Raw genomic sequence first — 18,646 nt, forward strand, 5'->3', positions numbered from 1 at the left:
TTCTTGAGCCAGTCTGAAGTACCTTATGGATCTTATTAAATACATATTGGTCAGACTCCCATTATGTCCGTCCAGCTGCTAAGAGTACATCATGAACTTAATCATAAACATATAAACCTTTTCTTCAACCTATTTACTTTAATTTATTTTCTTTTGGGTGATGAGTACACATGGAAATACCACCCAATAATTATTGAGGTTTTAAAACTGGCTCTTCACAGGTACATATTTTATACTAACATTTCACTTAATTGTTTTCCTTAAATCCTGGGTTAGTGTCTGTATTATTTGCCTTACAAATTAAATATTCTTTTTCGTTTTAGTCTTCAGAAATGTTGTAAATTAGCCAGGTCTTCCTTTCTTCCTCAAGCAGGCATATATCTTACTGAAGTCCAGGCAGTCAGTTTTCATCTGGTAGTTGCTTTTTGTGGTGTACTGCTGCAAGGAATGACTCATCATCTGAGGCAAATTCCACGATCACGTGAAAGTATTTTGGTCTCCTGTCATGGTTCTTTACCAGCATGACCAGGTTTGGTATACCATGCATGCAATATTCATACAATCTTCCATCACTGCGCTGGAAGGATGTTTGTCAGCACATATCGTGAAAGATAAGCTAAAGTCAATCTTTTCATACAGGCATGGACTGGCTAAAATAGAAAGGCAGCTACAGACAAGATATTCTGTGTCTGCATACTTCAGTCTCTTGAAAAGCAGAGTCTGTGGCACAGTGAAATAGGGCAACGGTTAGGAAGCATTATCTTCTCTGCTGTTTTGGCAATGATGTTTAATTTGCCCCAAAAAACTTTTCAGGGGAAATTTGCAAAACAAGAAACTCTTCCATCCAGGATGCACAAGTTCTTGCTCTGTCAGGTAATTTGGCTCTGTATTTGAGTTATAAACTACATAGACCACAGCCATTGGAAGTGTTCTCACAATGAGTCTTCTTCAGAAGTATTTAATTCCAAATTTTTAAAAAATAAATCACATTGCAAAATATTCTCATGGGTCTTCCAAGGCATAGAAAATAACAATTTTGATTAAGTCAGTAACTTAGCTGCAAGAGAGGAATTTTCTGCAATTCATTGATACACTGTCATTATACTAGGAATGTGTCAAAATACTAATAAGCAAATGAGGTACACTTCTGGAAGTTCAGATTTAAAATAAACACATTCTGTATAAAAACATCCTTTATACATTAGAAAACTGATGAAATATGAATTCAAATCAAATAATTAAAGTTTTCTTTTAGAATTCGAAGCAACAATTTACATATTGTGAATGATCTTGCAGTTTGCAACTTTATGAATATTTTACTCCTGCCTTGGTTCAGAACTTCATTGCCCTGGAATTATTCCCCATTATAAATTAAGCTCATGCCATAAGTCAGAAGTCAGGTTAGATAACTGAAAAGTTAATAAGCCTTGGTAATTACAGATTACAAATATTTTTTCTTATGTACAGATTTTTTGGTTTGACATACTGTCTCTCTAGTAGTCTCTAGTACTTCATCTATTATAATATATCCTTTATTGCTTAAATGTTTGTTTTATATTTCCTGTAGCCAAATGCATGATCTCTTCAGAGTTAAATTTAGTAGATTAAAATTAACTCTCTTCCAACCTTTTCATATGGCAGCCTGCCTATAAGATCAAAACACATAGGGGTAGGTTATGTTTAATTTCTAAATCAGAGTGTTATGGACAGATGTTTGAAAGCTTAAGATGACTCAGATTCATTTTTGCATGGCTTTCTGCCTGGAGAAACATACTGTAGATCATACTATTGCTGCTTTACTGGTATATTGCCATGGTGATGACATATATAATTTTATCATAACCTTCTGTTAATGGCCCAAACTGTATCTTTTGTTATGACCATGCAACCAAACCACCATGTAAATGTAAAGAACCACTTCTATCTTTAATGTCAGCTGATCTCAGTCAGATAACATGATAAATAATTATTTTCACCCTTCTCCACATTTCTTTAAATTATATCCAGCTCGAGGTGACAGACCCAAAATGAGTGATGTCTTCAATTGATGCAGTATGCCCAACTGTTTCTTCACTGTGTTGCTGTCTTTGCGTGTGGAACACAGTCAGTCAGGATTTTACAGAAACCAAGTGACCATTTTATCTTAATAAGTTTCTCTCGCTGTCAATATTCATGGTTAGGTTTTGCAGCTAGTTTTTCATCAGAAAAGTAGATTATGTTTACATTCAAATTTTTGACACAGATTCAAAACTTGATTGAGAAAACAGACTTGCCTAAAAAGATTTCATAGACCTTTAAAGTTACTTTTATATATCAAGATGAGAATGGTAGGAGAAAGGGAATAGCACTTTTTCTTTACTTGCTTATATCAGCATAATAAAAAAAATTGTTTTGTTCTTCAGTTTTAACCTAATTAATCCACTCAGAATGTAAGCTGCTTAATGGAATAAAGACATCTTTGTGACAAGTTCGTTACTTTTGTAAAGTGACCATGAAAACACTATAAACTCTAGCACATTTCAACTTGATTTTTCTCTGGCTGCCTTCTTGTTTATAAATCAAATATTTTTACTGTCTTGTTTTGATACTCCTTATTTCTCTTGGTGTAGCTGCTCAAAGGATTCTCTGTCTGGGGTGTTGCAGCAGAGCAGATTCAGACAGTTCTGCTCAGAGAAGGAAGTGGACAGTTTTGGTTCCTATTTTGCACTTCTGGAACGGTTTAGGGAAGGAAGCACCTTTACACCTTTTATTGTTCGTGGTTGCTGACATAATATCCTTCCCTGACTGCTCTGTGCGTGCTTCCTGCCATTCTGTCAAGATTCTTCTGTGTTGCAGAGAAGGGATAGCGGGTGCGCATGTGTGTGTATGTGTGTGCATATGTCTGTGTGTCAGTGTTCAAAAGAGAGACAGGAGCGGTCAAGTGATTTGCTGCATTTTTCCTTTAGCTCTTTTCTCTTCTCAAGGCTCAGATCAATCTTCTGACAGCTAACACTGCCTCTGCCAAATCATATAATGAACAGAAGACTGACAAAAATTAAGTTCCTCTTTTTTCAAGCGGTCTGGTTTGTTTTGGGTTTAGTTGTTTTGGGCTTTTTTTTCTACTTGACTTTGCAAAAAAATGCAGTAAACTATAACAAAATAGCATTTAACTCTGTGTTTCTTTAAATGCAATTTGTTTGCATGTGACTATATTATTAAGTTGGAAGTTTTCTTTCATGTGGAGCTACTTCAACAAAGCTCCTTTTTAGATTCTCTTAGATAGTTGAAGCCTGAAGCACAGTGTAGTACATTCAACTTTTCTAGTCAATGTGCTTTATTAATATTAGTGAAATAAAGACTTACCAGTTAATAGGAACTTGAAATACTTAATACTGCAATCCTTGGTTCTGCAAGAACTTTCAAAACGTATTGAGAGCACTGATGAAGTCCTAAGCAGCCACGAGGAACTGTTTCTTATGGTCTCCAGCACTCTTTACATCCTTTTTGACTTGGAAACTACCAGGATTTGAAGGTTATAGCCCTTGCATGAGATGACTTGATTTATTTATCTGAATTTCATTGACTGGGAATCAGTTCACCTATCTTTTTTATGTGTGTACTAATGAAATATACAGAACTATCAGCTAACACATAGTAAGCATTTGAAGGTCTATGCATTGATAGGGGCGTATGTGTTTATATATATATATATCTGTGTGTGTGTGTGTCTGTGTCTGTGTCTGTGTATGTCTGTGTGTATGCGTAAAAGAGTAAGTGAAATAGAGGGGAATACCACAGGCTTCCCAATTTGTTTTGAGTAGTAATAAAAAATAGCAGAAATTGGGTTTTTTTAAAAAGGATATAAGTTTGTTACAAAACTGAAAAACTTTTATTTCAAGTTGGACAAGTAAGCAAAATGCAAACTAGGACATTAGGAGGAAAGATTTTTTTTTTTAATCTATACAAGAAAACTCACTGCCTGTTAAAGCAAATTTATGTTTCTTTGCAAATTATATGTTTCATACAGATGACCTAATTATATGTTTTATACAAAATTCTGCTTATCAAGTCTTGCATGAATTAGTTTAAGATAATTTTGTGTAGATCACAGGAATTTTAAGGTTCTGACTTTAAACTGTCTGTAAAAGCTGTTGTTGTTTGAAGACTGGTCTTAAATGTTGAACTGATAAGTGTGTGGGAGGGACTCAACATACTGCTCCTCCACTGTGATTTTTATCCTTCCTGAAAGTTTTCTCAGTATTAAGTGATTTTTTTCTGAACTCACTCAGCATCAGCATCTTGATCTGCAGAGCAGCTCATCTTCACTAACCAGCCACAACTGCTCTAATCTGCCCACCCTGACCTTCCACCCTGCAGTGAATAGAAGCTTAGGCAGACAGAGTGCTGTAAACCAACAGCAGCACTGGCCTCAGCTGAATGAAAGGAACGGAAGTTGTTCCATGTGCATTTGCTGTGGATTAGAGTAGGGGTTTGCTTCTACAGAGAAAGCCTGTTAGTCTCTTTTGAGTGCTGCATGTGCATGGGAAACACCACTCTAATTTGTCCTTTGTGTTGGGGTAAGACTAGGAAAAACAGGAAAGTAACCCAATCCAAGGAAATGTAAAACTGTTTCTAAAAATAGACTGATTTGTTTGTCAACACTGAAAATCAGATAAGACTGTCTCCTAACTTAGTTTGGAAAAGGAGCTTTTAAAAATACATTTACAAAATAAATTTATTTCAAAGTTTTGGTTTTCTTTTAACTTTTTTTTCTTTTAACGTTTTTGCAAATATGATCAACAATCTTTGTGTATTTTTAAGCAGTAAGAAGCTATTGTTTTCAAATATTAAAAAAAAACCCAAAGAAATTTTGCAGTCTATATTTTGTTATATTCACAATATGAATTGTTCCATTTTCTGTGTTCTTCATTATGGTAATGATATACAAATATGCCCAGAAAATAATATCAAAAGACATTCCTGTACAGAAATATAATGAGTAGTACACTTGAATATTTGTTTTGCCCAATAGATTAATTACATCATAGTGGCTAGCTAGAAGACTCAGACTGGCTGCTCATTTGTTAATTTTTTTTCTTAGTGATAAAACACTTAAACAGTTTAAAGTTTAATGTATGCTAAGAAAATCAAAAGAGAATTGAAGATCAGAAGGAGTGCGATCTAGCTTTTCTACCTCAGTAGCTTTGAATCAGAGCCAAATAATGGATTAAATGACCAGGATATCAGCTTAGTGTTATGTAAGACATTGTGAGAATTTATCAGCTTGGCTGAGATACTATAAGTTGAGAATAAATGAGGAAATACCAGCCTCTATTTTAAAATTACAGATTTTTTAATTCCAAGGCAATATTTTTACTACATTATGGAGCTAATATAAAAACTTCAAAAGAACATATAAATTTATATTTTTCAGATTTCTTTTTTCTATTCTGTGTTTCAAAAAACGTTGTGCTATTCTATGAAAATATATATAAATATAAAAATATGGTAAATTAAGATTATAAAGAGGAAAAACTTGTGTCTTTTATCTTATACTGGGGTAAATAATTTTTGTATTTTTTCTATTTCCATGGACTCTTTTATTGTTAAAATAATTTGCATATGATAGAAATTAATTATGTGGGTTACAACATTTTGTGAAATATGTTCCTTGCATTGTGTAATTTTATGTACTGTACATATCTGTCCTTAGCTCTGTGACAGAGCCAGTATTGTAAAGCTCATGCATTATTAAAGTAGTAAAAATATTTTTTAAAACATTCTTAAATTGTCATCTGCCTCAATTGTTCTGTTTTTATAAGTAAACACGTGTTTGAAGGTTATAAATCCTTTGCAGAACAATTTAGAATTTACACTAACATGAAATGAGGGAAAAGTGAGCTAGTGTTTTCTTCAAGTATCTTCAGTAATACTTTCACTAATTTATGTTCTTAAACAATAAGGTTAAGAACTTTGGATTCAAAGCTAACTCTTATATACCAAGTAACACTTTAAAAAATGTCCATCTTATTTGCACAATGAGGGAAATTATCACCTCTGCTGTCAAAACCCAAAATTATTTTCCCTTCAGAAATAAATTAGCTGGCCTGCTTAGTATACATAGATATAGAACAGTTCATTAACTCTCTGATTTCGGTAATTTTTCATATTAGAGCTCTGAGTGATATTTAAAATTAAAGACATTTAATTCCACTAAAATTTTCACAATATAAAAATTTTCACTTCAGTCTTTTTCTTTATTTCTTGATATATTTGTGTTTGGTGTTTTCATTCATGGAAATAAGCCTTTGAATAATTTTTTTCCTCCATGCATTACTTGTTTTACAGGTGTAGTAAATTTTCATTAAAATTTATTTGTACACTAAATTATGATGAAGATGCTTGGCCAGCTCCATATAATTACTTCCATCTGGTTATCAATTTCACAATAACATTTGATTTACTTTCTGTGTTCAGCAGGAACGGATGCAGGGGACGGTGAACTGAGTAGTGCAAGTGCTGAAGAAGGAGGTTTGTTTTGAGGAAACAGGAAAGAGGAATAAAAGAGAAGGGAAAAATACGTAATTTAAAGGAAGAAGGAGAGAAAAAAAAACGGGGACTATGGGGAGAAAAAAGATTCAGATTACAAGGATTATGGATGAACGTAACAGACAGGTGAGTTGCAAAAAAAACTGACTTGAGCATCAGATGGTATTTAAAAGGTGACTTATTAAAAGTGATTAAAAAGATGTTTGTATACCTATGCATATACCAACATACATGTATACATATACACAATGTATGTTAGACTCTCAAACAAAAAATACTTTTGTACAACCTGAAACCTCACACACAGTGTTTTCAAGTCCCATAACATGCACAGTTAGGAAGTTATTACTTGAGAACTTGATTCTACAAAGACTGCTGTGTGTGTTCTTGCTTTGACTTTAGTCTGGAATATACACGATTAAACACACCTGTGAGTTGCTACAGGATACAGGCTTTTAGTATTATAGTATTATATTTAGTGTTCTGTGAACTATATTATAATATAAGTTATTATAATATGAGCACTTTCATTTAAATTTCAGACATCCCAATTATTTGTGCTCCTTCACCTTTGCAGTGTCTTTATTTTTATATCGTTCATGTAAAAAAGACACTGCTTCATATAAAAGTCTCCACTTTTCCTGTATTAATTTTAAGAAGAATTTGAGTAGCCTAATACTTTCCAAAACCACATACAATAATACTAGCATGTTGTAGTTATAAAACCAAGTGACGGTCATTATTAGCTAAGGCTAAATAGGTCCAACAGGGCAGATTTACTAATTTTTAACTCTGCTTTAAAATAAAATGTCTAGGGAGCTGTCACATATTATCAACACTATCTCTGCTAGTTAAAATATGATCATAAATTAGAGAATTTGCTTCCCTCTTTTCACAAAAGTAAAATTCAATAACTGATATCTTCAAATAATATTGATGAAGATTGGTGCTGTTTATATTTGATGTAAATGAATGGATGTGGATGTTTTGTTGAAACTGGAGATCCACACTTGAGAGAATCTCTCCATATAATTACTTAATACTATGATTAATTTTCTTCATACACCTGGCTGCAATTTAGGAATAATCTTCAGTAGCTGATTTTTAAGAACTTGATACTGAGTTACTATTAATATAGTAGTACTACTAATTTGTTCTATAAATTTCTTTGTCTATTCAGGGATTTTTTAAGAAGCTGTTAGTCATGGTGGATTTTATTAAGCCCTAAAAAACTCAGCCTAAGGATAACAATAAATTATAGTCCTTAAATAAGCTGTTCAAGAATTTTTAGATTTTGTAGTGTTAGTAGTTTTACTAGTAATTAGTGGTGTTTTCCCTAAGAATTGCCTGTTCTTGTGAGACAAGCTTAAAAGCAATAATTCTAAGAATAAATAAATATCATCATATTTATTTTAATTGTCTTATAGCTTGCAGTTGAAATTGGATTTGAAATATTGAATTGGTTATTAAATATTCAGTCAGTAGTAGTTTGAAACTTGCCCATGCTACAATGGTTTCTTTTTGAAGGGAACGTGAATTATTTTGTAAATGATATGACAAAACTTTGCCATCGATAACATTAGTTCATACAACAGGTTCAATCTCAACTTGCTTGCTCAAATATAGAATTTACAGTGATTTTAGCTCCCCTGTTGTCAAAAAAATATTTTTAAAGTGGTTAAATATACTTCTAAAAAATAAGACAGTCTTCAAATCATTCATAATAGAGTTTCAAGAATTCCAGTTTCAAGCCTTCAGAACTAATAATTATGAATAAAACTGTAACCCTAGAATACTAACAATTGTCGTGTTAGTGGAGGAAGAGTTTGTCTCATTACCATATCTTAGACTCATAGAATTGCAGAATGGTTTGGATTGGAAGAAACCTAGTTCCAGCCCCACTACCATGAGCAGAGACTCCTTCCAAACTACCAGGTTGCTCAAATCCTGACCTCAAACACTTCCAAAGAACGGGGCAGCTGCAACTTCTCTGATCAACCTGTACTTGTGCTTCACTACCCTCACAGTAAAGATTTTTTTCCTAATGTCCTACATAAACCTACTTTCTGTCAGCTTAAAAACATTCCCCCCTGTCCTGTCATTCCATGCCCTTGTACAAAGTCCCTCTCCAACTTCCTTGTGGACTCCCTTCAGGTACTGGAAGGCTGTAGTTAAGTCCCAGCCTTCTCTTTTCCAGGCTGAACAATCCCAATTCAATATTTGCTAATGTAGCTTAGTCACTGTGAAGCTTTGGGTATAGATTTACATCATTTTACTATCCATATTGAAAACTGGCTTGATTCTGCTTCTTACTTCTACTAAAATGTTAAAGAAAAATTTAAACATATTTCTACTGACTTTATCTTGTAATTAGTGCCCTGATTTAAAGCTCAATGAAGCAAATGAAAAGATTTTCATCATTTCACTGGACTGTGGGATTAGGGTTTTCAACTCCAGTAATATATATGTGATTAAATACAACTGGATTTTTAATATTAGCTGATTGTTGTTTTAACCATTTATATGAAGTGTGTTCTTTCACAAACCTCACTGGTCCTTAAAATATCATGAGGCATTGCTGCTTTAGCATAGCAGCATCAGTTTATTTGTTGCACACTTCCAGTAATCTGAAAATATTACCTTGTTTATATTCCTGTATTGTCTTTTTATTTGATTGCATAAATATATACCAAAAAAAGATTAAAAGGTTACACCAGAAAAAAATGGTTAAAAGCTTGTGATTAGGGAAGCTAAGATACCAGCTCAAGCACAGTTACACAAAGCCTATTTGTAGCTTCATTTACAGATGGAGATATTTTCTTTCTACCTCACCAAAAAAACATTTGCAAGGACAGCAGCAAGCTGCTTGGTTAGAAACTGTTTTATAGTTGCTTACATTCAACGTGGTGTGGTTTCACAAAGGTATGTTAGATATGATACACCTGGATGGTGCCTCCTCAGCTGTTCTCAAGCACATAAATTGTTTGCTATACGGCACATGCTCGTAAAAACACACAGAACACATATCAAATGAGGAGCTAGAACAGTAGTTTTATTATTTTGTCTTCTCTCCCAGTGTAAATGTGAATCTATTCGGAAAGCAGAATACTTGCAAACAGTTGTTTCAAGTTGTTACAAGGCCTGGGGAGCAAAATCTTGTCCTTGCTTTTCCACTCACTTTCCCAGGCTCCTCTACATCAGCCATTGAATGGTGTACTTGTTCTCTCTGTGAAACAGCTGTTTTCTTCCACACTACTATCTGCTGTAGTAGGAGACTCCCCAACATGCTTGTATGAGTAGATTGGGAAGGATAAAAATAGTGTTGATCTCCCTTCAAGAGAATTTCTTCTAAGTCTAGTTGGTTGGATTTGTGTACTTTAGTGACCATACTGGCAATAAACTTAAGTTCAAGCTATCCAGAATCATATTTCTGTCTGCAAATCTCATAGAAATGTGCAATTTGAGGATATAATCTGCATTTTTCAAGAACTATTTTAAGCTTTGATTTTTGGGTATAAAGGAAAACTACTGCAACTCAGTCATTAGAGGCCTAGTCCTTTTACCCTGACCTGCTTAAGAGTTCTCACATTGACTTTAGTGAGTGCAGAATTCAGGATTTTAACTGGGAGGAGCCATTAATTTAATGTTGTTTCTGGTGGGCTGCAAGTAGGTTGTCTTTTTCTAGTGCTCATTGATACCTCATGGTGTCAAAGATGGCGAGTATGTTTGACTCTATGAATAATCATGAATTTTCTTTGGTTGGAAAAGTTTCAGAGAAGACTATCTGAAAAATTCCCTTTCCCTGTTTTTAACGTGTATAGAAGGAGGATTAATAACTGCCAGGCCTAGATTAAATGTTCATTTATTTTGTGTCGTTTGGTTGGCACCTTAATATTAAATGGAAATCAAAACTCTCAAGCAGACAATGTGAGCAAATATTTTCTTTTTATTCTAGTGATAATTCATGGATAATATAGTCTTTATAAATGTGGAATGAATCCCTGGTAATACTGTTCAAGCTCAACAAGGTTGTGAGGTTGTGCTAGACTTGTTGCCAACCAATTTGACCATTTAAATAGACTGTGACTGCTTACATGACATTAGTTGCACCATTAGCAGAATCAATAGCCAAAAATGTTAGCATTGACATCTGATGCTAGAAGTTCCTGACTGCTATAAATTCTTTCTGCAGAAATTTCAATTGAGTAGATTGGAGAAGGATTTTGGTAACACTTCTACGTTGGTTTAAAAAAAGAGAAAGACAGAGGTCACTTGGAAAAAATGTGTGAACTTTATTTTCCTGTGTTTTATTAATTGAAAGAAATAATTCAGCTTCAACACATGAAGGAAAAATTGTATTCCTCTGTCTGAAAAAAGTCCTTGTATTTTTTCTGGTTTCTTCATAAGTGTGAAATATTTTGTTAGTTTCAACTACAGCCTTTTGTAGTCTGCTTTAGATGGGGACCATCTGAAACCTTTTGCAGCCATCCAGACAGGGCTGTCCAAACCTAAAATAAATAGGTGCAATGGCATAAATTATATTGTCTTACTGTTATACAAGGTGTCTCACAAAATGTCTCATTAAATCCGTGATCTGTGAGCCAAATCCAGAGTTACACTGACCCAGCAATGAGGGTGTATTGACCCAATGATTTTGTAGTGTTAGATCTGAAACACTCTCTTTCATTTAATCCTCAATTTTCTAATTAGTATTAAGAAATACGAAGTCTTACAGTGTGATGCACCATTTTTTGTCCCTATGATTTTCTTACTCATTAGTTTTGCATTTTTTTCCTGCTTCTAAAGAGTCACAATTACAACCGAGTTTATCATATTTAATGATTCTGCACAGTGTTCATTTCTTTCAATTTGTAATGAGTTGCCGGGGTCTTAACTGTTATTAAATACCATAGTAAGTGTACATTTCAAATTAAGATGTTTGACATTGAGACACCCATTTTAAAGCATCAAGTCTGTGTAAATCTGTAGGATATTACAGTAACAAACACTTGGTGTTTAACGTTTTCATGCCCAAGCTTTTTATCACTCTTTAATTTCAGAAAGTCTGTAAAGCTATAAGATGAGAATTACTGAGTTATCAGCTCAATAGAGAACAAATCAAAGTAGATATTAAAGTGAGATTATGGGGCAGGGAAAGAATATCCTGGAAGGAAATGACCATTTGCAGGAAGACCTAGATTTGTTCTACTGATTTTATACCTAATGCTGCTAGTTTCAAAATTAATTTCAGCCTCATGTATCTATTTTTGTCTCTGTTTCAGCTCTATTTAAAAGGAAAGGGTAAGAGACTACTGTCTGAATCAGAAGCTTCCTGGTTGAAACAGTGAAGAACTTGAATAGTAAAGCTAACATGAGCACAAGATAGATAAAAAACTTTTTTTCCACCTATTTACTTATATTTTGATTATTCCTTCATAGAGCCTCTGCATTTTATCCAAGAGCTGAAATTTCCCGCCCCCAGGGAAATGTTTTCACATGAAAATGTAACTGCTTGACTATGCACCTAAGCAAAATTTTTTGTTCAATTAACCTTTGTCTAAAACATCACACTTTTTATCTTTACATATTTTTAATTCCTTATTTTAAATTGCACACAGATACATGTTTAAAATAGAGCATTACAATTAGACATGCGCTTTGGTTTTTCATAGGTAAAGTTAGGTTTCTGCAAGAGAAGAGTTGCACCCCAAGTTTTAAAGACTCCTAATTTGTGGTGACCTGTACAAGTCTGGCAACACTTTTCATGCTGTTCCAGACTACCTGGGAAGTAAAACTTTACAGAGCTACTGAAATGAACCACGAATTTCTAGCATGCAATATTTTATGGTTAAATATGCTTGTATTACAAATTGGTGCTCTGAGCATAATTTAGAGTGAATTATAATAAGGTAAATATTTAGGTCAAATTACTTTTAATTTGAAGTGTGAGCAAGAAGCCTAAGTAAAGAGAGTGCAGTAGTGAATGAGGCATCTGCCAACACAGCAGAGCTGAAAAATAGTGCAGACACAGGCACAGTCTTGCTGTCTCACAAGGAATGGTTTACAAAGCCCTGGGGGAGAAAGAGCTGGAGGTGGGAAGCAGAACTGAAGCCATTGTGGAGAGGAAGAAGTTACACTCTTCCTGTTATGACAGGAAATGCAGACAAATGTGCTTCCTGACCATTTGCTCAGCAGGGAATGAAATATTCTTTGACCTTTACCTTATGAACATTTTAGCTGTACAGAACTTATAAACATGTTTTTTACTATAAACATATGTTTGTACCCGCCAGAACTGGTGATAGCATACCAAAAAAAAAAAAAAAAAAAAAAAAAAAAAAAAAGTCGGCTTTTGAGCCACTGTGTTTTTGAGATCATCTTCTTTGCCTAAAATTTTTATGTATCTGTAGGCCTGTCTATAAAGGCCTTAATCAAATCTCTCTGATTCAACAAAAGGAAGTGAGTGAAACATTTGAGATTAGTGTTTATTATTCTTTCATTCCTGTTTGGTCTTAGATCTTAATTTATGAGTTAAAGTGGGAAACATATTGATACTGGTTAATCTCCTAATTTCTGAGATTTCTGTATCATCTTTAATTAATATATCTTTCAGTTTTATCCCTTCTTTCCTTTCTTACACAGGAAAAACTTGCAAGGTTGACCTCTATGACTTGGATGTGGGCAGATTGAATAGTATCACTACTTTAGGTATTTGATCTGTTATTTATGCACAAAGATTCTAAAAATGTGGTGTAACATAAAACCCCTTCTTTTTTATATGGGCTAATCATGAGCATTTTATTTATTAGGGCTATAATTTTAGGGCATCCTCTTAGAACTCATCTTTATCTGGACTTTTCCTCAAGTCATAGCTCAATATGCTTGGCGCTTTCTGGGACAATAGCTCATTTACCAGCATAAATCAGTGCTGTCTCATCCCTGTAAATTATGCTGGAGGGTTATAAGAACATGGAAGCAGTTTGCTGGAAGTCTTTCATTTAATGTTGTATGCCTAACTACTGCATAAAGGAAGGTTTGTCTAGATCAAATTCTGCACTGATGCTATTTGCTAGTCCATTTGAGAGTTATGGTAAAGATTGTTTCAGCCAGACTTCTTTATATGACAAACAGTTCTAAACAAAAATCAGGGGAAAATAAGAGGGAAAGGGAGAAGAGAGAATATGGCAACAGCTTTTGCCTCTCCAGTAGTTATTTGGTTTTTCAACAGGATAGATTTAGGTGCCTGGCAGTGACATTTTAGTGGAGAGCCCATCTGCAATTTGGCCTTATGTTTGAAGGTGGGTAGACTGCTCACATAGTACCTCCTATTTATCACATACATTATATCTACTATGCATGCTCTAGTCCCTGTATCTGAAATTTAGACATTCCAGATGAAGTAAGGACAAACAGACATTTTTATTTGACAATATGGTGCCATTATGAGATATTTCTCTGCATCAGTGATTCCTCTTCTCCCCCTGTTTAATGGCAGGAAATATATTTGGGAAGCACTTTGTGAAAATTCTGTTTCTCTCATTTTTCTATGTCAGTGCTGACTATATCTGTATAGTCAGAATAAAAAGAAGTAAGGTGAGTACTGATATTCTGACACTGGCTGGAATGAATCATCTGAAACATCACGGGACTGCTAATTTGAAAACAAAGTGTTAGCACATATGCTGTGACTGTTAGTGACAAATACAGAGTGATGTTATGGTTCAGCCTCTCATAGTTCGTGAGATTTCAGAAAAAATTGCTAGAAGACCTGAATTAAAACTAAAAATAAATTAAACTGAACTAAACTAATCCCAAACCAACTCCTACCAAAAGACACAACAATCATATGGCAAAAAAGGATAGATAACATATCCTGAAGGCTGCATTCATTAAATGAGAATTTTTATGGATGCTTGTGGGTTTTTTGCTGATAAATTAAAAACATAAGATGTGTAAAATTCTTGTTACAAATTTACTTAAAGAAAGACTATTTCCGGTGGCTAGCATCCCCATTTACAAACTCGCACAGCTAAATTACAATTTCAGCAGATGAGAGAATTTGTAATTGCAACCAAGTGACTGTACATTCTAATTTATATAGCTTAGGTAAGTTTAACTTAATAGTGATTAAACAAGGAAGTCTTCTCTGCACAAGTTGCTCTCTAAATTGAGCATATCATTGTGTGACACGCACACTCGAACTCAGAGTGTTTACAGCTTCACTTGCAGATATAGATTAGGCCATTTGAAAGCTGTTTCCATGGAACTGAAGAAGACCCAGAGTTGAAGCAGAAAATCACCCTTTTAGCAATTTTCTTTTTTCAATGCCTTTCTTTTAGCACATTTCACCTTTAGTTAGAACTTCATCCAAAATACATAAAAAGCTCACCTTGATTTATATCAAGGAAATTGAAAGTTGACTACTTCACTGTATTTTATAATCAAGTAACATCTTGATTAGATCACACCATACAAAGTCATCAGCATTAATGCTTTTTCTTATATGAAAATGCTTCAGACTTTAGTAACCTACCTTCTTGGTACCACCATTCTTATTAAGAGTACAATTATATTTAAAATAAATAAATAAATATTGAATAACTAGAATAATTACAGTTTTAGGACAAATATAACAGACTAGCTGGTTTTGAGTTAATACAAAGGGATATACTTAGGTTATTTTTGGTAGTATTCAGAAACAAATTTGGTGGTATCCACACCCTGTTCTTTTTGCAATGTATATGAAACAACACATTCAAGCATCTCATACAAATATTTAGAAATTGTATCATTGTTGAAAACCTTGTGATTTATATACACATGCTTAAAAAGGTTTTAAAGATCATTGAATGTTGACCTCCTATCTGTTCCACTTCCCATTCCACTTTATTTTTCATAATTTTCATCTATCATATAAAATATTCTATCTCAAAAGGACTCCCTAAATTTCTTATCCTTCTCCTAAAGAGAAGTAGATTTGTTAACTGAAAAACCTGAAAATTAACAGTAATTTAGACAGTGAGATAATTAAGCATACATTGACTAATATTGTCTGGATATAACATGTAGTGATTTGGTTCTTGCTGCTGAAAAAAATTAAATGTTACAGAGATATCAAAGTGTATGCATTTTTGGGGGATGTATTATTTGAAGTATGTTGATGTATTTTCTCACTCTGTGTGTGTTTTCCTTGAGTGTCACTAGTGTTGTTTATAGTAAGTGACAAAGTGACATTGTCAGTTGTTATATGACACTACCAAGACTGAGTACTTTGAACACAAATTATAAGACTATGTGAACACATAAATTTTTTGGTGATGTAGCTACAGTTTGTATTCATGACAGTATGACTGTCTTGTTCACTCTCAGCACTAAGTCAAGTGCAATTCAAGTGCAATCAGAGCTTTTTGAGTGTAGGTTCCACACTGCCTTACAACTAGACAAAAGAACAGAAGTTTTAAAAAAAATATGTGTTTTTTACCACTCAACAAAACTTGTTCAATACTAGAATATTATCTGCTACCTTAGAGAATATTTATTAAATATTTTTTCATTTTAATATTTTTATTGTGAATGAGAATAGTTAACGTGGCAAATGGTGAATAAATTGAAAAAATAAAGTTAAATAAACTTTCTGTTTACTTATATTTCTCATAAAAGGATTTTAGCATATGGCATATTCATCTTCCTTATGTAGCCAAATAGAAAGATGTATGCAAAAAGGTAATTTTGTTTTTAAATGGCTTGAAGAGTATTCATCATTTTTTCTGAAGTTAATGACATGACATTTCACTATACATTTGAAAAGCTTGTTATTATAGACCGTTAGATAAGCATAATAAATTTACATCTATGTATATGGATTATGTATGTGTAAAGATAAACCACTATGAATGACATATTCAAAAATTAAAATTTTAAATCACAAGTAGTGAAACAGTGGTAAATAAAATTGCCTTTAATTCATGTATTATCAGTTACAGAAAGCATTATCTGGTCGATTTAGAAAAAATTAGAAAGATCAAGATATTAAAACCAAATCAAAACTAGAGCAATTAAGACTGTATATTAAAGAAAGAGAAAAATAAGATTTGTTTGTTGTTCTGGTTTGTGGGGTTTTTTTCATTATCCATAAAAATTAACTCTAACCAATATCATTCTGGTGATAAGTATTATGAGTTAATTATCTGCTATGCAGCACAGCTGGGTGGTTTTTCAAAATATTAAGGATTAACAGAATATTACCTAATAGTAAACACAAACAGTGGCTTTAAGGATATTTTTGTACTGGGGTGGACTTTAATGGTGAAAAATATGCTAAATGCAAAAAATACTCCACCTATAACACTGTGGTCAAAAAGTTGATTGAAAGTCTTTTAGATACAGAAAAAGCATTAGATGCAGAAAAATATGTTGAATTAGTGCTCTGTATCATTATTTCTAAAACAAGCTTATATATATATATATATATATATATATATATGTATATATACACACATAAATATATATGTGGGTACCTTCCAACCATTTCATTGCATTTTTCTATAATCAGAGAAACCATTAAAGGACTATTTTGAAGACAAGGATTTTACCATTATTATTATTTAGAATTTGAGTGAAGTTTTGTTACCTATCTTATTATTCATTCCAAATATCAAAAGCCATGATAAACAAATGTAGAAAGAACTGTCAATTTTGCATGCTTGAGACCAGTGCTGTAGAAAGTAGAAAGTGTTTTTTTTAAAAGCTTGAATAATTTTATTTAGTGGTAATTCATCTATCTTAACACTATGTTGACAGAGGATAAAATGATTAAAATAAAAGGAATAACATTCAGTATGCATTTGGGAGAATAAATGTTCACAGCATGGGCACTATATATATATTTGTCTATACCCAAAGCCTCATCTTTCTGAGAGAGTCTAACAAATCGGGATTAGCAATACTTAAAAAGTCACGTTTTCATTGGCCTGACATGTTGGGATTTTAAGGTAGACTGGGGTTGCACTTAGCATTAACTTGAATTAGAAGTGTGACAACTTAAAACAGCAGCCGTATGAATCACAGACGGACAAATCTTCTTGCCTCAGCATTAATGTACAGAGGTGCCATGGTTTATTGGGATGTAATGGATGGCAGCAGCAAATCTAGAATCAGGCAGATCAATAAACTTGGTTGTGTGCCTGTCTTTGTCATACCAAGTGCCTTGACCATTTGTTAAATTTGATTAATTATAGACTTAGCAAAACCATTATTGTCTTTAAAATTCCTGTCAATGAAAATTATTTAACAGAAATTGCACATATCAAGAAACAGAGGGGAAAAATTCAACCATACAATTAGCTTAAACAGCTCTTAGTAGTTTCTTATTTCAAGTCATGTGTCTTACTGGAACTTGTAAGTTAGTGCAGAAAAGCAGACAGAAAAATTGTTTGATGTGCAGGTCTTTCATTGTCAAAACAGTCCCTGAGGAAAATTATGATTTTGTAGAGAATAATTATAATTTTGCTACCACCTGAATTTTGCATTATGTAGGGGCATTAGCCAGTCTACTGAGAACTTGCAAGCACATCCATATTTCTTTCCTATATAACATGATCTAAAGCCTTTTTACTAAAAATGCCCGTTCATATTCCTAAACATATTGCTTGAAATGAAATAAAATATATGTATATTCAGAAAAGACTTTGTTTCAAAGGCTGCTGACCAGCTATTTTCTTCTTTCATACTTTATAATTCTTATTTCTTACAAGTGTGATTTTTAACACTAGACACTTCTTCAAAAGTATTGTGTGTTTATATGAGCAATGTATCTCTTTTGCACTACTTAAATGGTTATGAAATAATTTCTTTGCTTCAAAGCTAGCAGGAGCTGGGGGGCGGGAAATCAAAGTCAATTGCTATCAGAATAAAAAAAACAGAATTGCCTGTAGTTGTTCAAAGTATTTACAGATGCTAATCCGAGGTGCTTTTTTGTAAATGTTCATGGGAAAGATGTATGCCATCTAAAGGGTATCTGAATTTCTAAATTAAAGCTGTGGTATCAACACTTCATAGCACCACTAAATAAAAATACCCCATGGTCCTTACCTGTATATCAAGTTTCACACAGTGATAA

At 33.3% G+C, this 18,646-nt stretch overlaps 1 protein-coding gene across 15 annotated transcripts in view; it reads left to right on the forward strand.

Moving 5' to 3' along the window:
• MEF2C (myocyte enhancer factor 2C) overlaps positions 1–18,646 on the forward strand; it is a 135,914-nt gene that overhangs the window by 52,471 nt on the left and 64,797 nt on the right. For 13 of the 15 annotated variants that reach the window (XM_063422162.1, XM_063422161.1, XM_063422163.1 and 10 more), the window contains one exon: positions 6,457–6,654. In XM_063422162.1, the coding sequence (XP_063278232.1) occupies positions 6,601–6,654 (54 nt within the window). In that variant the 5' untranslated portion in view covers positions 6,457–6,600. The remainder of the gene's footprint in view (positions 1–6,456; positions 6,655–18,646) is intronic. The other 2 variants (XM_063422165.1, XM_063422164.1) reach the window with 1 other exon arrangement.

This window comes from Prinia subflava, chromosome Z, assembly GCF_021018805.1.
Source record: "Prinia subflava isolate CZ2003 ecotype Zambia chromosome Z, Cam_Psub_1.2, whole genome shotgun sequence".
NCBI classification, from domain to species: Eukaryota; Metazoa; Chordata; class Aves; order Passeriformes; family Cisticolidae; genus Prinia; species Prinia subflava.